The sequence below is a fragment of the Strix aluco genome, chromosome 12 (genome assembly GCF_031877795.1).
Source record: "Strix aluco isolate bStrAlu1 chromosome 12, bStrAlu1.hap1, whole genome shotgun sequence".
Taxonomy (NCBI): domain Eukaryota; kingdom Metazoa; phylum Chordata; class Aves; order Strigiformes; family Strigidae; genus Strix; species Strix aluco.
Window position 1 is genome coordinate 11,319,831 of NC_133942.1, and position 20,759 is coordinate 11,340,589.

The 20,759-nt window shown below is 71.1% G+C and overlaps 2 protein-coding genes across 5 annotated transcripts; one reads left to right on the forward strand and one right to left on the reverse strand.

Annotated features, from left to right (window-relative positions):
* Nucleotides 1-1,483: 1,483 nt before the first annotated feature.
* SEMA4B (semaphorin 4B) lies at nucleotides 1,484-12,916 on the reverse strand. 3 transcript variants are annotated; one of them, XM_074837448.1, is made up of 15 exons: nucleotides 12,896-12,916; nucleotides 8,961-9,134; nucleotides 6,350-6,510; nucleotides 5,973-6,035; nucleotides 5,774-5,872; nucleotides 5,553-5,664; nucleotides 5,308-5,424; nucleotides 5,037-5,194; nucleotides 4,389-4,570; nucleotides 4,110-4,260; nucleotides 3,763-3,973; nucleotides 3,561-3,676; nucleotides 3,227-3,390; nucleotides 3,058-3,152; nucleotides 1,484-2,916 (listed from the first exon to the last, which is right to left on the reverse strand). In XM_074837448.1, exons 2-15 carry the CDS (start codon nucleotides 9,061-9,063, stop codon nucleotides 2,141-2,143), a joined length of 2,508 nt encoding a protein of 835 aa, XP_074693549.1. In that variant the 5' UTR covers nucleotides 9,064-9,134; nucleotides 12,896-12,916; the 3' UTR covers nucleotides 1,484-2,140. The 3 variants fall into 3 exon arrangements, with proteins under 3 accessions (XP_074693549.1, XP_074693548.1, XP_074693550.1); XM_074837447.1 differs by lacking the exon at nucleotides 12,896-12,916 and adding an exon at nucleotides 10,474-10,564; XM_074837449.1 differs by lacking the exon at nucleotides 12,896-12,916 and adding an exon at nucleotides 9,291-9,361.
* Nucleotides 12,917-15,727: 2,811 nt separating this feature from the next.
* Nucleotides 15,728-19,864, forward strand: IDH2 (isocitrate dehydrogenase (NADP(+)) 2). Of its 2 annotated transcripts, XM_074837610.1 has the most exons (11): nucleotides 15,728-15,874; nucleotides 16,780-16,871; nucleotides 17,243-17,408; nucleotides 17,739-17,899; nucleotides 17,989-18,132; nucleotides 18,239-18,375; nucleotides 18,485-18,636; nucleotides 18,724-18,836; nucleotides 18,914-19,011; nucleotides 19,149-19,244; nucleotides 19,498-19,700. In XM_074837610.1, exons 1-11 carry the CDS (start codon nucleotides 15,784-15,786, stop codon nucleotides 19,583-19,585), a joined length of 1,338 nt encoding a protein of 445 aa, XP_074693711.1. In that variant the 5' UTR covers nucleotides 15,728-15,783; the 3' UTR covers nucleotides 19,586-19,700. The 2 variants fall into 2 exon arrangements, with proteins under 2 accessions (XP_074693711.1, XP_074693710.1); XM_074837609.1 differs by having other exon boundaries at nucleotides 19,149-19,864.
* The last annotated feature ends 895 nt before the right edge of the window (nucleotides 19,865-20,759 follow it).

Consider the following 20,759-nt stretch of genomic DNA (forward strand, 5'->3'; position numbering starts at 1 on the left):
TGCTCTGTGCCGCCTTTGTCTGGCTGCGGGGACAGCGGCGGGGGCTGCTCCAGCAGCGCCGCGGGCCCGGTGCCACAGGGGGTGCTGGGGACACGGCCTCCTGCCAGGCCCCTCTGCCTGCGGGCCAGCCGCGGCTCCGGGCGACGTGTCCCACGTCCCCCTCGGTGACAGCCCTTTCCGTGAGCCGCCTCCCTCCTCTAAACGCGGGGCCTGTTCTCAGTGGGCGCCGCACAAAGAGCTCGGCTCTCCAGCGAGAGGCACAAAGGGAAATCCAGGGCAGGCGAGGGGCTACCTTTGCTGCGGGCAGTGCCGGAGCCCTTTGTGTCTGTGCATCCACCAGGCTTCGCCCTGGCCCGCTGCCAGCTGCGGGCAACGGCCCTGCCTGCGCTTCCCAGCGAGCCCCCGGCCACGCCGGCACCCCTCCTGCCCGCAGCTGCGAGGCGAGGCGATGGCCGGGCTGGGGCAGGCGCCCGGGGCCCGGCTCGCCCCGCGGGAGCTCCCGCGCCGGGGTGGAGCGGAGGGCGGCTGTCTCGGGGCGCCGGCATGGCCCTTTCTCACGTCCCGGCTCCTCGCTCCCGGTGGCACTGGCCCTTCCAGCTCGGTGCCAATGGGATCTGCCCGCCACAGCCTGCTCCCCTGCAGCCCCGGGGGCTGTGTCTGCTGGCACAGCACCAGCCAACGCCTCCGGTGGCTTTTTTGATGTCCCAGAACAGGCTGGGCAGGAAGTTCAGTGTGCTGGTCCGGCTGGGAGCAAGGCAGTGCTGGTCCCCAGGGGGGTGAAACCTGCCTCGACTCGCCAGCTCGGTGTGGAGCTCACCGCTTACCCCGGCCCCGCGCTCGTGCTGCCGGTGCTTCCCAGACATGAGGGCTCGCGCGTGGCGCCGCAACCCAGGTCCCAGCCCTCAGCCCTGACGGCGGCTGGTTCTGCTGCCAAAGCAGCTGGAGGGGGGGAGACAAGAACCTACCTGTGCCCAGGCTGGCAGTGGGGTCCCTCCTGCAGCACAACTCCGTGGTCCCGGGGAAAGGGCTGCCCTGCTTCCAGCCCCAGGCACCCACTTTTCTTCCTCCCGGTCACCTCTGCCTTCCTGCACTTCTCCGGGTGCTGGGAGGGCATCACCCCATTGCTCTGCAGCTCCCCCCACCCCAGGGGCCACTCTGCTCCGCCCCACTGGCCGCAGCAGGTGCCTCCACAGGGCCCCCAAACAACCGGGCGCTGCCTGAGCTCGCTGCCACCGACGCCCGATGCCCTGACAGCAGCATCTCAGGGACCCTCTGTGCTCCCCGTGTGCCCCGGCCAAGCACACAGGGACGTTGCAGACTGCAGGAGATCTGACCGCCAGCACAATGCTCCTGCCCCGTCCATCTGTCCATCCCTGCCTGGGTGAGGAGCCACGGCCACGGGCTGGTTTTCCTCTCCGTGGGGCTGCTGGGATGGTCCCAGCCACAGTCAGCCCCGGGAAGGCACCGAGGCACCACACACGCATCCAAAGGAGACACCTGGACTTTATATAAAAACCACAAACGTTTCTGCACACACACGTGGGGACGCGGGGGTGAGTCGCTGCCCGGCCCGGCGCGGGGCGAGCGCCACTCCCTGCTCCCTCCCCGGGACACAATTCACATTTTCGACATATTAAAAACGAACCAAGCACAGACACACAGCACATGCCGCGGGCTCGCCGCGCCGGCACCGCCCGGCCGCACGCGTGGCTCTGGGTCCCGCAGCGGGACGTCACAGTGAGTCGGGGCGCGGGGGGGCTGCGGCTGCCCCCTCCTGCCCTCTGCATAGAGGGGGCCACGGCCCCGCAGAGCCAGGCGCCTTGTCCATCCCTGTGGCGGGGACGCCGGGCTGGGGATAGAGTCCCGCATGTCCCTGGAAGGCACGCAGCACCCCTTGCACCCGGAGCTGCCAGCACCATCCCCAGGAACGGGGCCAGAGTGGCTGAGGTGATGCCCGTGGAGCTCCCAGGGGAGCCAAGCCCCTCGCCGGCAGAGTGGGTGCCGCAGCAGGGCGTAGGCGCCACAGCAGGGCGCGGGCTCCGGGCATGCACACACAGACAACACGGACCCCGGCCATGGCGCCGCGGTCCGGCGAGGCTCAGCAGAGCAGAGGCGGGGGCGGGCTCGGCTCTCGTCCCCGTCACACCACCGAGTCCTGGATCTCGGAGCCCAGGCGCACCCGGGGTCTTTGGCAGGCGGGAGACACCTCCACGAAGCTGTCCCGGACGTGGAGGGGCCTCTTCTCTGACTCGGAGAAGGCGCGTGGGGGGGCTGGGGGCTCGTGCACAGGGGTGCTGACGATGTAGTTGTCCTGCAGAGCCTGGTAGCCCTTGTGCTCAGGCGCCGTGCTAGGCAGGCTGCTGCCGTTCAGGGGCAGGCTCTCCACCGGCTTGCGGGGCGGCTTCTGATGCCGGGTGGGGTCCCCAGGCTCCAGCAAGGATTTCATGCCGTCACGGTGGCGGTGCAGGAGGAAGAGGACCAGCACGAGGACGGCGGCGGCGAAGAGCACGCACATCACCAGGAACTCGGTCCAGTAGGTCTTGCCATCCAGCCGGGCTGCGGTGCTGCCCACTGCCGAGGTGCTCCGGGACGTGCTGACGGTCTCCAGGGCGTCCCGGCCAGCGGCGACCTTCCTGCCAGGGTCCAGTGGCCCGCGGGCCACCTCCTGCACGCCCACGCAGTAGCTGGCCATCAGCTTGCGGAAGCCCTCCTCCAGTGACCAGCACTCATAGGTGCCTGCCCGCTCGGGGCTGCCCACCAGGATGAGGGCTCCGTCGGGCAGCACCAGGTAGGAAGCGTTGACGGGCACCCCGTCGTGCAGCCAGCGCCGTGACGCCAGGTTGGAGAGCAGCCGGCACGGCAGCGGCCGCACCGCGTTGGGTGGCAGCTGGATCCGCTGGCACGGGGCGCCCGAGGCTGAGGGGAGACAACCCGTGGGGACGTCAGCGAGGCCGCGGGGACCCCCAATGCAGGCAGGGGTGGGGATGGGGGGTGCCGGGTGGGACCCTGGGAGGCACTGGGACATCCCGGGCCTGGGCAGCACCCGCCGGAGCTCACCTGGGGGCAGGAGGACGCGGGGACGGGGCTGGGAGGTGTTGGCCAGCTGGCAGAGCCGCTCCGTGTCAGCGGCCTCGATGTCCTGTGCCCAGAGCCTGGGGACAGAGCGGAGTCAGGGCAGCGGGGTGCCGCGGGGTGCCGCGAGGTGGGGAGGGGGTGCAGCACTTACTGGGGGTGTGCCGGAGGGTGCAGGGCGGCCCTGCGGCAGACACCTCGGCTCCAGGCGCAGAAGGGGTCCCGTGCCAGCACACACTCCCCGCAGCTGCGGTACAGGCTGCAGTTGGCGAAGGGCACCTGAGCCACTGCAGCGTAGGTGGCTGCGTACACCAGGCCCTGCGGGAGGGGGCACAGCGGGGTCAGCCAGTGGCCCCGGCACTGTGCAGCGGGGTCGGCTCCTGCACACCTCTTGGCCCCCAGCCCCCAGGCAGGACCTGCCCCACGCGCGGGCCAAGCCCAAAGCACCCCCCCACCCTCGCCCCAGTGCGCCCGTGCCCTGGTCCTGCCTGCTCCTGGTCCAGCAGCAGCTGCAGAACGGGCTGGCCAGCCGGGAAGAGGCGGATCTCCTCGATGATGTGCACCCCGTGGTTCACGCGCACAGCCTTGTGCAACCGGCCATCGTCTGCGAACACAAGGGCCGTGCTGAGTGGGGCCGGGGCGGGGCGGGGACACAGCGCACTGGCACCCGCCCTGCACCCTTGCACCCACCTGTGCCCAGGAAGAGGACGTCATAGGTGCCGTGGAGGCCCTGAGCGCGGTGGACGCCGATCTGCTGGTAGCGCAGGCGGCTCTGCAGCAGCAGCGGCTGGCTGCGCACTGGGCTGTCCATCAGGAAATGGTCCTTGATGAAGTTCAGCACCCGGTCCGGCATCTGGAGGGACGAGTTGATCTTCAGGTGCCGCGTGTGGCTGGTGATGCACTGGGGAGAGAGGAAGGGGCTTGGCTGGGGCGCAGGGTGCGGGTGGGTGGCCGTGCCGCAGCCGCTGCCAGGACTGGGAGAGCATGACGGGCTGCCCCACGTCCTGCGCTCGGGCAGGAACCGGGGAGGCACCTACCGTGCCCGGCCGGGGCTCCGGCACGGGGCCGGTGTCTGTGTACCACTGCTGCGTCTCGCGGTTCACTTCCTTGTAGAGCCCACCGAAGGCTCGCTGCACACTGCGCATGGGGAAGGCGCACACGGCCGAGCTGCCCAGGCCGCCCTTGTTCCTGCCGGGGGAGAGGCAAAGCCCGCGGCAAGATCAGGCACCCCATCTCCGCCGAGCCCCCCATGCCTCCCCGCAGCCCGCCGACCGCCCTGCAGGCAGCGCTGCCAGGTCCCCCACCCTGCCGCTCACCACTGTGAGGTGAAGACCCCGTAGAAGAGCGTCTCCCTCCAGCGCAGCTCCCCTGGGGTGAGCACGAAGACGTCCTGCAGCACGTTGAAGGGGAAGCCGTCCTCGGGGTGCGAGCAGAGCAGCTGCGCCTTCAGGAAGGTCGTCCACCGCCGCTGCAGCACGCGCTCCCCGCCCTGGTCCCCCTGCGCGGCACAGTGGGTCAGGGCACGATGCCGTGGCCGCCCAGCAGCGGGGAGCCCCGTGGGGCTGGGTGAAGGGAGCAGGGGTCTGTCCGTCCATCTGCGCAGCACCGCGGAGCCGCCCCAGTGTCAGGGAGCACAAGAGAAGCAGCATCCGAAGTGCCCAGGGGAAGGGAAACATGACCCGAGAGGAGGACGGGGCTCGTGTCCCCCATGGCGAGGGGGCAGAGGAGACAGGGAAGGGTTGCTGCCACCAGCGGGGCCAGCGGGAGCAGCGGGCTCGAGCCACAGAGCCACTTCGGAGCCGTAACTGCCCCAGAGGGGTCTCCCCTGGGTACTGGTCCCCTCCTGCGGTGTCCAGAAACTGGGGGACGGAGACGTGCAGGGTGGTCCCACACCCCCCCCAACCCCAGCAGTGAGTGACACCCTGGGCACAGCCCCCACACACCCCCCGCTGCCCCGCACCCACCTTGCACACGCGTGCGATGCGGGAGACGATGGTGTTCTCGAAGTAGTCAAACTCCTTGCCAGTCTCACTGAAGAAGAAGTAGACCTTGTCGTCGTCGCCCTCGGGGTTGCCAGCAGGCAGGCTCTCCCGCAGGTAAGCCGAGCCCACGAAGACCGGGTCTGGGGACACAGGTGCCCTCAGCATTGCCTTGCCACCGGGCTGGCCCCATCCCCACACCTCCCCCATTGCGGGGGATGGAGACCCCAACCCGCCGTGCCACCCTGGCGCCCACCCTGCAGCCAGTTAAGGGAGTTCTCCGTCTTGAGGGCGATGTGGCTCTCCTGGCTGCGGTAGATAGTGGGCTCGTTGCCCTGGAAGTTGCTGACAGTCCCGGCGTAGAGCTCGCCGTCTGCCAAAGAAAGAGACGCTCCCGCTGGGACCCAGCACACGCCACCAGCACGGCCCCACTCCCCCACCGTGTCCGTGCCGGGCTGAGGCGTGGCGGAAGGGTGAGGGTCCCGGGGCGGTGTGCCTTACCGACCATGACGGCCGTGGACCGGTACTCGGGGTCGAAGGGGCAGCGTCCCTTCCCATCCTCCAGCAGCACCTTCCCCGCCGCATCCCGCTCCAGGCTGAAGCGCTGCACGTTCTGCAACAGGACCAGGGCCGTGAGCCGGCAGCGCCTGCCCCAGCACCCGGGACCCCCCGGCACGGGGGGGGCCACCCCCTCAGCGGCGCTCCCCGCTCCCCACGCTCACGATGTAGGCGCAGGCTGGGCTGAAGGCGCAGGTCCCGCAGGTGTAGAGGTGGGTGCTGTTCAGCTGCAGCAGCATCTTGATGTAGTTGTGACAGTCCCTCTGCAGGGGTGAGAGGATCCAGCTCAGCCCTCCCACCTGCACCCCGGCACCAGGCGCTGCCCACCACAGCCCCCAGACACCCCCCGGCAGCGGGGCTCACCTGGGGGTCCTTCCCCTTGAACACGCACTGCCTCTTCTTCTCCTCATCCGCGCTCCACAGCAGCTGCAGAGAGGGGACGGTCACTGGGAGCCCCCCTGCCACCGGCTGGTCCCCACACCCCCCCTCCCTGATGCTCACCCCCAGCATCAGGCCCCTCCCCACCTCAATCACGCTGGCTGGGGCCAAGCACCCCAATGCCTGGGATGGCGGTGGGGGGTGGCTGCCTCCGCACCGTCCCAAGCAGCTCCCAAAAGTGCAGCAGCTTGCACAGACCCCAAATGCCGCCAGGGAGGGGACGCCCTGCACCAGAGCCAGCTCGGTGCCCCCTCCCCAAGAACCCCAGGAGTCCATGGTCCTGCACGGGGGGGGCATCTCACCCTGCGAGCTGGTGTCCCAGTCTGGAAGTGGCTGGTGTTGACGGCGAGGAGCAGCTCGCGAGCCCCCAGGTAGAGCGTGCCGCCGTCCGGGCTCAGCAGCAGGGCCGTGTAGTTGGACGCACCGGGCACCTCGAACCGCTGCACCACCCGCTCGGCCGAGTCTGGGGAGGCAGAGCAATGGGCATCAGCTGCACCACGGCTCGCTCCTGCACCCACCCGCGCTGCCGGGGCCGGATCCGGCTCTCCCCACGCGCTCGGACACCCGGAGCACCGCGGCAAACCGTGCGTGGCCGCGATAGCATCCGAGGGCCGCCTCTGCGCTGCTGCCAGCACCATCCACCGCCTCGTCCCGGCCTCGGGGCATGCCACAGCAGCCCTGCCCGGCGTTGGCCACCGCAGCCAGGGCTGCGCTTGCCCGGCTGCACAACGGTCCCTGGGGCTCAGCCCCACTGCATGGGTGGCCCAGCCTGGCCCTGCGGGGACCCCGAGTTTGTGGCAGGGAGAGACGGGTGCCGGGACCGGCTGCCCACGCCGCGGGTGCCCGTGCCGGACGCCGGGGCAGAGGTTGGGGCTGAGTCACGGCGCGCCTGTCCCGCGTGGGTGGCCGGGCCCCGGAAGCCTTTCCTCTCCCGCAGCCGCTCTGAATCAGATGGGCCCGGCTGTGTCAGCGGGACACGTCGGGCTGACTCACGCTGACAACTCCCTCACCCCTGACACTCTGGGGATGCCCCGACCTTCCCCGAACCCCTGCCCGCACCCAGATCCCTGCCAGGATGGCCCCGGGGCCCCCGCGAGCCCCCGCGACGGCTGGAGGTGCTGCAGGGCCGGCCCCTGCTCCTCTCTCCCGACCCTGTTGCTCCATGAGCTCCGGCTATGCTGGATGGGGGGGGCAGCATCTCCCCAGTCCCCGGGGGCTCTGCTGACCCCTGGCCCAGCACCCCCGGCTCAGCAGCACGGGAGGAGAGATGCTGACCCCCCCCAGGGCATCCTCCCACGGGGGGTCCCACATCCCAGCACCAGGGCACAGCCCAGCACAGGCAGCGGAGGGGCAGCGGGGCCCCCCCCAGCCCTGGGGAGCTGCGGGAGCTGGTGCCGGCTGCCAAAGGACCTGTTAGGACAAGACCTGCTTCTTCCAGACAAACCTGCTGGAGGCACATCCAGCGCTTCCCGGGGAGCAGCTCCTCAGCTCCTCCCTCCCTCCGACCGCGCTCCCCAGGACCCACCACTGGGCACATGCTGCCCCCCCGCCCCGCTCCGCCCCCCGGCTCCCCGTGGCAGTGCTGGGGTCCGGGTCGGGACCCCCCCGTGAGCTGCAGCCCCCACAGCCGAAGCAGCCTCCGCAGGTGGGCAGAGCTCGGCCAGAACCGGTCGGTGCAGGCAGGGCCGGGCAGCGCGGCTCGAGGCGGCACGGCGTGGCACAGCATGGCACGACGCCGAGCTGGGCCGTCCCGCTGGCTCCCGGGCCCTCCTGTCCAGCTCAGCGGGTCCCAGAAGGCCTGTGGGGCCACCACGACTGTGGCCAGCAAGTCACGGGAGCACGTGGCGCGGCCACGTCCACGCCGACGAGCCGCAGCGTGCTGAGCCAGGGAGTGCAACCAGCTGCCCGTGCTTCGCTGCCAGAGCCGGCCCGGCCCAAACCACTGCACCCTCCCAGCGCAGGCCGAGCCCCGCTGGATTTAGCCACCTTCTCCTGGCAGCACAGCCCGCCTGGACACACGCGGGCGGCCCCTGCCACACCATGGCCCCAGCGCCGGGCGATGGAGCTGGGCCCAGCAGCTGCCGGTGCTGAGCTGCCCGTGGAGGGTGGCCTGCCCCTCACCCCCGGCGTGGGGGGGGGTCTCCACAGGGCGAGAGGGGTCTGTGGGCCAGCCCCGCCACTTGCGAGGGGTTCTGCCTGGCCGAGCAGCCCCTCCCTGCCCCCAGCCCCACTGGGACGGATCCTGCTGCTGATGGGGCAGCAGTGGGTCCAGAGCAGCAAGGGGCTGCGCAGAGCCCCAGGGGCTCGGCTGAGAGGGGCGGGGGCCTGCAGGCACCCCACTGCCCAAACCAGCCCCCACGGCCACCTCACCACACCCCACGCGGGATGTGGCTGCTGCCACCCTGCATGCAGGGTCATGAGCACCCCGGGGTGCCCTGCGTCCACTTGCGCCCTTGGTGTGGGTCCTGATGCAGGGACGCACGGCTCCGTGCCCCGGCTGCCGTGCGTGGGGTCCAGGGGCTCTGCTGCACCCCACTTCCCCGGGGGGGCCCCGCTGCCCAGGGGAGATTCCTGCTGCCCGGGGGGGGTCCCTGCTGCCTGGGGGGGGTCCACTGCCCGGCGGTCCCCGCTGCCTGAGGGGATCCCTGCTGCCCGGGGAGGGTCCCTGCTGCCTGGGGGTCCCCACTGCCCTGCGTCCCCCTGCGTCCCCGAGGAGCGCAGCCGCCCCAGCCCCACGGCGGGCCCCGGTTCACCGGGCTGGCTGGGAGGGTGCTGTACAGCCTCAGCACCGCCGGTCATCACAAGGAGATTCCACGCGGGGCGTGGGGAGCCCGGGGGTGAGGGGTGATGCTCAGCCGCCCCGGGGGAAAGGAGGGGGGGACCCGCCCGAACCCCTGCGGGGCAGACACTCACCGTAGGGCAGGCTGACCCGCGGCACCGGCTCCTCCGCCGCCGCCACCAGCAACGCCACCAGCACCGAGTGCGCCAGGACGGGCAGCGCCGGCCGCGCCGCCATCCCGGGGCGGGCCGGGCCGGGCCGGGCCGGGCCTCCGCCGCCTCCCGCGAAGCCGCCCGGGAGCTGCAGACCTGCGGGGAGAGCGGGGCTCAACGGCGCGGCTCGGCTCGGCCCGGCCCCGGTACCGCCCCCGCCCGCCCCGGCCCCGGGGGTCCCCGCCCGCCCGAGCACCGGGGAGGGACGGGGCGGGACGGGGCGGCCACACGCGGGGCCCAGCCCAGCCGTACCGAGCCGAGCCGGGCCGGGCTCCGCCGAGCCGAGCCGAGCGCCCGGTACCGATCCGGGCTGCACCGAGCCGAGCCGGTGCCCCGGGCGGGGCGGGAAGCTCGGAAGAGGAGGCGGCCGGTTCCCCGCCGGGACCGCCCCCCGCCCCGCCCCGCCGGGACCCGCTCCCGGATCGCGGCGGCTCCGTGGGGCACCCGGTGCTGCGAGCTTCCCCCGCCGTGCCCTGCCGGGACCGCCCCGTCCCACAGGTGCTTTGTCCCACGCACGAACAGCACCGGGGGGGGGCTCCCACGCACCCACCCTCCCCTCCCTGCAGCAGGGAGCATCGACTGGCCTGGGACCCCGGGGATGGCCGTCCCGGGAAGGGCTGGGGACGTCTGTCCCGGGGGTGTCTGTCCCGGGAAAGTCTGGCCTGGGGACAGCTCGTCCCCCACGCTGCTCCCACAGCTCGAGCTTTGCTCCGGCTCCCCCGGGCTGTCCGGCCGCGCCGCCTGCAGTGGGGTCGGGGGCTCTGCGGGGGCCCCTGGCCTCCCCCGGGGAACACTGGGCACCGTGGGGCACAGCCCCGCCAGGCAGCAGGACGCCTGTGCCAGCCCACCCCGCGGGGCAAAGCTCACCGGCACCGGTGCCCGCACCGGGCAGCACCCAGGTCTGGGGGGACACGTCCCTGCCAGCCCCCGCGCCCCATCCCTGGGGGTCCCGGGATGGGCCCTGTGGTGGCCACAGCGTGGGCCGGGTGGCCTGGACATGCCACCGAGCCAGCAGTGCTGGGCACGACTCTCCACCTGGGCCCACGGGGGGCTCAGCACCCCGGCCAGGATGCGGGGAGAGCTCGCGGCCCCCCCGCAGAAGCCCATGCGGACCCCCGAGAGCTGCCCGCTCGGGCAGCAGTTGCCATGGTGACGCGTTATTAATGACAGCTGCTTATTTTGCCATGGCGACGGGGGGGAAAGGGTCTCTCCTCGCAGCAGGCAGCTCTCCTGGGGCCAGGGCTGCCCTCCCCACACGCGAGGCAGAGCTCCACGCCGCCCTGCTTGGCCCTGGCACCCCTGCCCATCGCCACCCCACCAGTGGGGTCCGCTGCGAGCTCCCCGCCTGGGAGAAGCGCTCCCCACGCTCCCAAGACATCTGCACCCATGCTCCCACGCTTGGCACTGCTGGACGGTGCCCCTGCCCGGGCCGTACCTGGCACCCAGGGGCTGGGGCTGCCGGGGTGCCCCTGCCGCCCTCCCGGGCTCGGCTCCCTCCCTGGGCCGATGTCCTTTCCTGGGTCCCCGCTGGCTCCACCCCACCTGCCTTATCAGCACCCTTTGCCCGGGAAGTGCCACAGACGGGACAGGGCTCTACGTCACCAAGACAGGCACGTCACCCTGAGTGGGGTGGGAGCAGACACCCCCGCAGCCATGCCCCCCCCCCAACCCTGCCATGGCACCCCAGGGGGCTCTGGGGACCTGGCTATCGCCTGTGTGAGGCTGTGCCAACACCCCGGTGTGATGGCACGCAGTGACGGAACCCCCTGCGGGGAGGCTGGCTGCTCTGGGGGCAGGCAGGGAGGGCAGGCAGTCCTGGCCCAGGCTGGGCAGCGAGCAGGCAGCGGAGCGAGGCCAGAGCCTGCGCCTTTAAGCGGGGCGGCGAGGCGCTCCCCACGGCTGCTGGCAGCCAGGCCTGTTTACGACAAACTCCCATTTATCTCCTCCGCCTGCCCACGCAGGCTGCCAGCGCGGGCAGCGCCAGGGGCACCCTGCAGCACCCTGCCCGCTCCCGCACCCGCACGGGCAGGTACCGGCACGCACACGGCAGCCGCGCCGCTGTCCCGGCCCACCCTCCACCTGCAACAGCGGTGGGTGATGGGGAAACTGCTCGGGGTGCCGGGCCTGGGCAGCACCATAAACCTACGGCCTGGGGTCACCGGGATTGCAGTTTCTGCACCCAATTCCCACACCGGCGCCCGCTGCCCTGTTCCGGCAGGCGGTGGGTGCCTGGGAAGACGGTGCAAGGAGCGGGCTGCGTGCGCCCCACTGCCGCTGCTGGTGAGCTCACGCCTCCCTTCTGCAGCCTGCCCCAGTGCGGGCAGCAGCGCAGGCAGCAGCGCAGGCAGCAGCGCAGGCATGTTCCTGCTCACAGACCTGCAGCCGGCTCGCACGCAGCCTACGCACCCGGGCTCTTCCTCCCGACCCACATCTCCCGTGGCTCACACGCACGCCCCCGGCTCGGCTCTCTCCTGGAGCTGCCAGACAACACCAGGCAGCCCCCCCCGGGCCCCCTCCCGAGCGCGGCCTCCCCTCGCCGCGCACAGGCGCAGAGCGTGAGCGCGCTTGCACGCACACCTGCGGCCGCGCAGGCCACGGCCGTGCTGATTCACGCACAGATGCTCCCGGACCCAGCTGCTCGGGCGACGCCGCGTGTGTCCCGCCGCAGCCGGTGGCACAACCGCAGGCGTCGCGGCGGGGGGGAGCGTGGCACGGGCACGCCGGCTGCCCCGGACACCCCTCGGAGAGCAGGGACGCGGGGGGCTCTGAGCGCAGGCGCTTCTGCATGCCGGGGCGCAGGGACTGGGAGGGTGTGAGCCCCAAACCAGGCCCCCTCGGCACAGCCGCACCCCCGCTGTGGTGCTGCCTGGGGGAGGAGGGGGTGTCAGGCCCCAAAAGCACCCACACGCGTGGGACACGCCACGCACACGCGTGCCCCAGGCCTGGCCCTGAGTGTGCACACACACGTCCCCACGAGCGACCCCAGCATGGGGCAGTTGCGTACCCTCGGCCAGGCCCCGTGCGTGACGCACACCCGACACAGATGTGAACACACGTGGGGAGGCCGCACACACCCCGGGCGGCAAACACACGCCTGGCAACACCCCTGCGGGGAACAGCCCCACGCGGCAGGGGGGCTGCCATGAGAACACCCTCCCCGAGGGTGCCTGCGCCCGGCACACGCACACGCACACACACATCCACGCACACACATACACACACAAGCACACACACACATGCGCACACACACGTACACACATGAACACGTGCACACACACATACACACACACATGCACACACATGAACACACGCACACACACACACACGCACATCCACACACACACACACACCCCCACACACCCCCAGGCCACCCATCCCCCCCGACATGCACACATCCCTCGCGGAGCCCCGAGCACGTGCACACACAGCCCCTCGCACAGCCCCTGTGCGCACACACACACGTGTGTGTGAGCACACGCGCACCCCCGTGCGCCCCTGCACAACCCTTCATACCCCTGCGCACCCCCGCAGCCCTGTGCATCCCTGCACATCCCTGCACACCCTTGCACACGCCTGCGCACCCCTGCACCCCGCGGTGCACCCCTGTGCAGCCCTGCACAGCCTTGCACACCCTTACACATCCCTGCACATCCCCGTGCACCCCTGCGCATCCCCACACCCCCCCCCACCCCCGCACACTCCCGCACGGCTGCACACGCAAGCTCGCAGGAACCGTGCACCCCCCCCCCACACCCCCCCTCACGCAGCCGCCTGTGCACCCCCCCTTGCACACGCACACCCCCTCCCACCCCCCCCCCGTGCCCGGTGCTCCCCCCCCGCCCCGCCCCGCTGCTCACCGGCTCGGCGGCGGGTGCGGCGGGACCCGCCGGCAGCGGGGGCGGTTCCGGGGTGTTCCCCCCCCCCCCCCGCCCCGCGGCTCCGGGCGGCTCCGGCTGCTCCGCCCGCCGCTCGCAACAAAGGGCCGCCCCGCCCGGCCGCCCCCGCCGCCGCCGCTCGGCTCCCGCCCCGCCACCGCCACCGGCACCGCCACCGGCACCTCCACCGCTCCGGGGGGCGGGGAGCAGGAGTCCGGGGGGCTGCCGGGGGGGTCAATCCCAGTTCTGGGGTGCGGAAGCTGGGGGGGGGCGGGCCCTGGCTCAGCGTCAGGGCCGGGAGAGCCCTCGGGGCTGCCCGGAGTGATGCTGGCCCGGGACTGGTGCTGGCCCGCACGCGGGCCGAGGCCGGTGTGTGTGTGTCCCCCGTCCCAGGCGAGGGTGGCTTTATGCCACCCTCAGCGCTGTGGGGAAGCTCGGCGTGGCTTTTGGGGGGGTGCAGAGCCTGAGAGCCCGCGGGTTGGGGGGTGCAGCAGGGCGAGGAGGGGTTGGTGTCACGTGGTGGCTGCATGTGGCGCCAGGCGTCACCCGGAGTCCCCCACGGTGACACCTGGGTCCCGGCCTTTTGGGGTGGCTCGTGGCTCCAGGCACCTCGGGGTGACGCTTGGCTCCCCGCGGTTTGGGGGGTCCCCGCGGTGACAAGCGCAGAGCTGAAGGCCACTGGCGGGGTGTTGGCAGTTCCGGGTGTGCGACGAGGGGGTGACCTGGGCAGGACACACTCCCCCAGCACGAGAGACCCCAGCCCCGAGCAGAGCTGCCGTGCAGCCGTGGCAGCGGTGCCGGCCCTCCCCGGGAGCCAGCGTCACGGGGACTGGGCCGGGCGGGGGTCCCGGGTGGGGATCCCCGAGCTGGCCAGCCGTGGCCCTGCACCCCCTTCCCGGAGCTGCAGAGCAGCGAGCACTTTCCAACCCTTCTCCCGTCCCCCAGCGCTGCTGTCTGCCCACCCGGGGCCACCGAGCCCCTCGGCACTGAGCCACTGGACGTCACGCCGTGTCCCCAGAGCAGCTGGGCCACCTCACTGTGGGCAGTGCGGGCAGTGCTGCTGGCATGTGCCGGGGATCTGCCGCAGGCAGCTGCCTGCTCTGTGCCCCCCTGGGCCCGTGGGGGGGGTGTGGGGACACAGTCCATGTCATCCCTGTCCCATGCCACTGGCCAGCAGCCCTGGGGCAGACAGACCCCTGCCAAATGGGGGGGACACAGCCCCCCCCCCCCCTCCAGCCCTGGCAGCTCTGAGCAGTGCCAGTGAGGGAGGCCGATGTTTGGGGATGGCACCGCTGGCACGAGGAAACACCGCACATCGCCCCGCCGGGCATGTGTGGCCAGAACACCCCTCTAGGTCCTGGGGGGAAGCTCCCGGGGGGCTCCGGCCCTGGGCTGCCCCGCCAGCCCCCCAGGGACCCCCCCCAGGGGCCCTTCACGCTGGGGGGAGGCTGGTTTGGCAGCGGACTGGGGCGTGCGGCCTGGGCCCCGGCCAGGGATGGCCGCCTTTGTCTGGAGGCAGCCCTGCCCTGGGACGCTGCCACATGGCCGCTGCCGTCAGCGCCGCGGGGGGATGGCCGTGGCACTGGCGTGACCTCGTCCCTGCAGTGGCCGCGGTCACCGGGTGGCTCTGACCGCGGGGCCGGGGCGAGGGCAGCCCAGGGAGGGGCTGCGCTGCGAGTGGGGGCAGCTGGGGAGCCCCCCACCCTGGGCCCTGTGCTGGGTCAGGGGGGGCAACAACCAGCCACTGCGGTGCTGGCCGTGGGGCTGCAGGGCTGCTGGCAGGATGGGGGGGCCCAGCAGTGGGAGCAGGGACACCCAAGACCCCAGCACTGCCCTGGAGAAGTGGGTGCTGGCCCCCCGCCCCCGCGGCTGGCAGCCCCCCAGGCTTCTGCTCTGGTTAATGTTAAAGCCAGGAGACGTCAGCGCGCCCGCCCTGCCTCCCCCCAACCCCTCTGCCTGCGGCCAGGCTGTTTTTCCTCCCGCAGCGGGATCTGCCCGTCCCCTGTGGCTAAAAAAAGCCATCGGCTTGGCCGGTGTGGAGGGACAGCCAACCTCTGGGGCCCGGCGGCCTCCTGCGCCCCCCCATGAACCTCCCGGCCCCCGCGCATGTTCTCGGGGTGCCCCTGGGGTGCATCACCCCCCTCCTCCCTGTGCCGGGGTCAGGCGAGGCAAAGGTCCCCCTTGGCCGCAGCGCCCAGCTGCCCCCAGTCACGACCCATGGGATCCTACTCGGGGGGAATCCTGAGCTGGCTCCAAGCCCCACGGCTTGGTGGCCAGTGTGTCCCCAACCCTCATGTGCCCCGGGTGTGGGGGGGGCACGTCCCTTTGCTATGGACCACCCCTCCCACTCCTCACACCCCACGCCAAGCAGAGCCGGGCAGGGGGGTGGGATGCACTTAATGGGGGGCACACGACGGCTCGCACACCCACCCGAGGCCTTGCACACCCCCCCCCAAAGTCTTGCTTGCTCCCCCCAGGCCTCGCACCCTGCCCTTCCCACCCCGTCCCAAGGACCCCCCCGCTGAAAGCTGATCCTGGGCTCGCCGGTCACCTTGTGCTTTGGCACGGCTTGCACCCAGCAAGTGGCATCTCCCCCTCCCCCCTCACCCGGGGGGGGCACCCTCCCGCCTTGCCCCCTTTCCCCCCCGAGGTGTCCGTGTTCCCCCCCCGCCGTGTGTGTTTTACAGATGGGGTGCGCTGCGTGATGGGGTGGGGGTGAAGCAAAGGCCCGGGCCTCGCCGTGGGACCCCGCGCGGGCCCCTCTAGGGCCCCACGGGGGGGTCCGGGCTCGCACCGCCCCGGGGCGGAGCGAAGCGCGTCCCCGCTCCGCCGCCACCGCCCCCGTCGTGTCCGCCCCGTCGCGCCCCGCCATGGCCGCCCGCTGCCTCCGCGCCGCCCCGGCGCTCAGCCGCCTGCCCCGCCGTCCCCCCCCCGCCGCCCCCGCGGGGCAGCGCCGACACTGTGAGTGGGGGTGACCTTGGCGGGGTTGGGGGGGGATGGGGGGAAGCCTTCGTGTCCTTGGGGGGCGCCCACCCCCCGTGGGGTTTGCACCAGTCCCGGCCCACGGAGGGGTTTGCACGCTCGGATTTTTATTTTTTTTTTTGCGGGGGGGTTGCGAGTGGATCCGTGTCCCCCCTTACAGCCCGTCCCGGGAGGTGCGGGGGGGTTGCTACCGGTTCCACGCGGGGTTTTTACACCCGGTCTGGTCTCTCCCGGCCCCACGCGGGGTTTTGCAGCCCGACCCGCAGCCAGGTTCGGCCCCGGGGAGGGTTCGCTCCCGCTGCTGCCCCCACGCGTGGTTTTGCAGCCCGGTTTGTACCCGCTTTGACCCTGGAGGGGTTTGTTCCTGGTCCCGCTCTCACGTGGGGTTTTGCCGCCCAATCTGCGGCCCGGTGGGGCCCCCAGAAGGGTTCGCTCCTGGTCCCGGTCCCAGACCTAGTCCCAGTCCCAGGTAGAGCTTTGTGGCCCGGCTGCCCTGGGGTCCCACCCCGGCGGGGGGGTTTGCCTCCGCTTCCAGTCCCATGTGGGGTTTTCTGGCCCGACCCGCAGCCAGACTTGGCACCCAGAGGGGTTTTCTCCCGGGCCAGGTCCCACGCAGGGATTTGCACCCGGCTCCAGCCCCGAGAGGGGTTTGCCCCCAGTCCCAGTCCCAGGCAGGGTTTTACACCCCAGTTTGTGCCGGGGTTTGGCCCCGGAGTGGTTTGCTCCTGCTCGCATGCAGGGTTTTGCCCCCTGACCTGCAACGAGCCCTGGGTGGGGGGGTTGTCACCCACACCCTGCTGGGTCCCCCCGGGACGACTCCCAGTCCCACGCTGGGGTGCGGAGCCGCGGGGCCGGTGCCCCTGACGCCACGTGGCTCGCCCCAGATGCCGACCGGCGGATCAAGGTGGCCAACCCGGTGGTGGAGATGGACGGAGACGAGATGACGCGGATCATCTGGGCCTTCATAAAGGAGAAGGTAATGGGGTCCTGCCGGGGGGGGTGGGTGGGTGTCACGCAGGCGAACAGGTGGCCGTTGTACAGGGGACAGGCGGTGCCCTCCCCGTGTCCCTCCGTCCGTCTGTCTGCAGGAAGCAGGTGGTGAGGTCAGCGTGGCTTCCGGCAGGACCTGGAAGGGAGGAGGTCCCGGGCTGGGGGGACCATCCTGGGCTGGGGGGGACCATCCCAGGCAAGGGGGGACCTTCCTGGGCAAGGGGGGACCATCGCGGGCAGGCAACCAGGGCTGGGCTGGGGGCCAGGGCTGGCCGTGCCGTGGTAGCTGGTGCTGCTCTCCGAGCACCCCCCACTGTCGTCCCTCCCCCGGCTCTGACTCTCTCCCGGGCCCCCCAGCTCATCCTGCCCAACGTGGATGTCCAGCTGAAGTATTTTGACCTGGGTCTGCCGCACCGGGACAAGACGGACGACCAGGTTACCATCGACTCGGCGCTGGCCACCCAGAAGTACAGTGTGGCCGTGAAGTGTGCCACCATCACGCCAGACGAAGCCAGGGTGGAAGGTGGGCAGCGGGCGAGGGGCCGAGCGCCCGCCACAGTGGGGGTGGTGCTGAGCCTCCCCCGTGTGTGTGCCTGGCCCCTCTGGGTCAGCCAGCGCCTCCCCCCAAACTGGTTCGGGTTTCTGGTGGGTCGGTGGCTGTGCTGGTGCCGGGGCTGGGGGCCCTGGCTGTAGTGCTGTGCCCCCCCGGCCCCGGTCACGAGCTGTCCTGCTCCTCAGCAGCGGCCCACGGTGTGGGGGGGCTGGTGGGGGCCTGTCGCTGGGCTGGGGTGACCTCCAGGGCTGTGCCTGGTGTGGGGGTATCCCTCGGAGGCCTCACCGCCGCGCATCGCAGAGTTCAAGCTGAAGAAGATGTGGAAGAGCCCCAACGGCACCATCCGGAACATCCTGGGGGGGACGGTCTTCCGAGAGCCCATCATCTGCAAGAACATCCCCCGCCTGGTGCCCGGCTGGACCAAGCCCATCACCATCGGCCGACATGCCCACGGTGACCAGGTGAGCCTGGTGCGGCGGCTGCCTGCGGCGCGGCGGCGTCTGGCAGCTCCTGCCAGACCCTGCCCGACGCTCTGCCCTGCCCCTCGCAGTACAAAGCCACCGACTTCGTGGTGGGCAAATCTGGGACGTTCAAGATGGTCTTCACGCCCAAGGACGGCAGCGGGGCCAAGGAGTGGGAGGTGTACAACTTCCCCGGCGGCGGCGTGGGCATGGGCATGTACAACACGGACGAGGTAACGGCGGAGGCTGGGGGTGGCTGGCGGGGTCCCTGCCCCGCTGCCTGCGGTGGGCCTGGCCAGGCCGGGGGGTCCCACGGGGGTGCGTGTGCTTCCCTTGCAGTCCATCTCGGGCTTCGCCCACAGCTGCTTCCAGTACGCCATCCAGAAGAAGTGGCCTCTCTACATGAGCACCAAGAACACCATCCTCAAGGCCTATGACGGGCGCTTCAAAGACGTCTTCCAGGAGATCTTTGAGAAGTACGGGCTTGGGGAGCTCGGGCTGCTGGGGGGGAACTGCCCCCGGGGAGGGGCAGTTGTGGGACCCAGCCCGGGGTGGGCATGGCTGATGCCCGCCCTGGGCTCCCAGGCACTACAAGACGGAGTTCGACAAGCTGAAGATCTGGTACGAGCACCGGCTCATCGACGACATGGTCGCCCAGGTGCTGAAGTCCTCCGGCGGCTTCGTCTGGGCATGCAAGAACTACGACGGGGACGTCCAGTCGGACATCCTGGCCCAAGGTGGGGTTGCTGGGGGGCAGATAGGGGGTGGGCTGCACAACGGTCACCCTCCTGGGGCCGCCCTGACCCCCATCCCGCCCACCGCAGGCTTTGGTTCGCTGGGGCTGATGACCTCCGTGCTGGTGTGTCCGGATGGGAAGACGATCGAGGCCGAGGCGGCCCACGGCACCGTCACCCGCCACTACCGGGAGCACCAGAAGGTGGGTGCGCTCTGCCCGCAGCGAGCTGCCCGCACCGGGCTGCCCGTGCCAGGCAGCTGAGCGCTCGCTCTGCGCAGGGACGACCCACCAGCACCAACCCCATCGCCAGCATCTTCGCCTGGACACGGGGCCTGGAGCACCGGGGCAAGCTGGACAGTAACCCGGAGCTGATCAAGTGAGGGGCTGGGGTGCGGTGGGGGTGCTCTGGGGTAGGGGGACGCTGCCCGCAGCCCCCCCCCTTGCCCCGGCACAACCACCCTGGTGCCGGCCGTGGTGGGGTCCACAGCACCAGCGCAATGCCACCGCCCCCAGGTTCGCTCAGACGCTGGAGAAGGTTTGTGTTGAAACCGTGGAGAGCGGGACAATGACGAAGGACCTCGCCGGCTGCATCCACGGCCTCGCCAGTACGTGCGGCTCGTGGGGTGGCCACGAAGGCCGGCTGGCCATGTCGGGTGGCTGCTGGCCTCCAGACAGTCCCCAGGGCATCTATTTACAGCTCGCAGGGTCAGGCTGTGCTTGCGGCGGAGCAGGGGCCACGTCCCACGCCCCACGCCCAGGGCAGTGCTCCCCCCAGCCAGGCTGGCTGCTGCCTGTGGCAGGGGCAGGCAGGGATGCCCCCCCCAGCCATGGGACCCCTCCAGCCCCTCTCTGTACCCCGCAGTGTGAAGCTGAACGAGCATTTTGTGAACACCACCGACTTCCTGGACGCCATCAAGAACAACCTGGACAAGGCCCTGGGCAAGCAGTAGAGGGGTGGGGGGGGTCACCCGCCCCCCACCCCACCATCACCGGATGGATGGGGACCCAGCGCTGCCTCCAGCTCACCGACACGGCTCAGGAACAGTTAAATAATTTTTATAAGCAGTTTTCTTACTAGTGTTTTTAAAGCATTTCTAGCAGGGGTGTGTAGGACTTGGGGGGGGGGGGGGGGGGGGCGGGGTGTCTGGGTGGGGGGCCTGTCCCACGCTGATTCCTGTATCCTCCCCCCTCACAGTGCCAGCAGCCATTAAACCCCTCACCAGCCCACAGCGCGTGGTGGTGGCACGGCTCTTGTGGTGCGGGCATGGCGGGGGGGCCGGCCACAGGAGGCTAAAGAGTATGCATTTATTGGAATTATTGCTAAACAACTCTTCAACCCAAGGAGAGAAAAAAAATAACCAAAACAGAGTAGGGCTTTGCACAGCTGGGGGGGGGGGGGGGGGCTGGACACTGCGTACACTGGTGGGACACACACACACACAGCAGGGAGCCACATACCTGCGGTGCCAGTGGCACGAGACCACCCACCTCATCCTGTGGGGCAGAGCCCGCTGCCATAGCTCCCAGGGCTGCCTCCCGGCAGCAAAGACCCCCTCCTGCCCCCCCCCACATCGCAGCTTTTTGGTAATGGGAGTGAGGTAGTGTGTGTGTATGGGGTGCACTGCAGGGAGGGGGTAGCACTGCCACACTGCAGGAGGGGGTCTGGGCTGGCCAACCCTGCATCCCTCTTCATCCTGCTCCAGGGCTGGAGAGAGCTGGGGAGGGGGGAAGGTGATGGCAAGGCTTGGGGGGGGGGGGGGGGGGGGGGGCACCCTGCCGCCCCCCCAGAGCCAACCTGGGGCTTTCGGGGATGGGGCAGAGGGTGCCCTGCCCCGGGAGGTGTGGTGGGACGTGCAGTGTGCACACGGGGGGGGGGGGGGGGGCTCAGAGGTCCCGAGCTCGGGATGGGAGCCTGCTGGGACCCTGCCTGGCACAGGGCAGGCTGGGGGAGCACTGCCAGGGGGGCTGCCCGGCCCCCCTGCCCCACAGCAGGGAGGGTGGAAAGCCAAGACAGGTGTCCCAGACCTGGTGCTGTCCCAGCCCCTTTCTCCCCCCACCCCAACACCCGTGTAACCTCCCCCTCAGGGCCGCGCTGCCCCAGCAAAAGCCTTTTCCTGAGCCCTG

Coding starts and splice junctions, on each gene's coding strand:
- SEMA4B (XM_074837448.1), bottom strand. CDS start 9,063: ATGGCGGCGCGGCCGGCGCTGCCCGTCCTGGCGCACTCGGTGCTGGTG. Junction 4,571..5,036: donor GCATCGCACGCGTGTGCAAG/GTGGGTGCGGGG, acceptor TGTGCCGCGCAG/GGGGACCAGGGCGGGGAGCG. Junction 4,261..4,388: donor GGGGTCTTCACCTCACAGTG/GTGAGCGGCAGG, acceptor CTCCCCCGGCAG/GAACAAGGGCGGCCTGGGCA.
- IDH2 (XM_074837609.1), top strand. CDS start 15,784: ATGGCCGCCCGCTGCCTCCGCGCCGCCCCGGCGCTCAGCCGCCTGCCC. Junction 15,875..16,779: donor CGCGGGGCAGCGCCGACACT/GTGAGTGGGGGT, acceptor GGCTCGCCCCAG/ATGCCGACCGGCGGATCAAG. Junction 18,637..18,723: donor GTCGGACATCCTGGCCCAAG/GTGGGGTTGCTG, acceptor CGCCCACCGCAG/GCTTTGGTTCGCTGGGGCTG.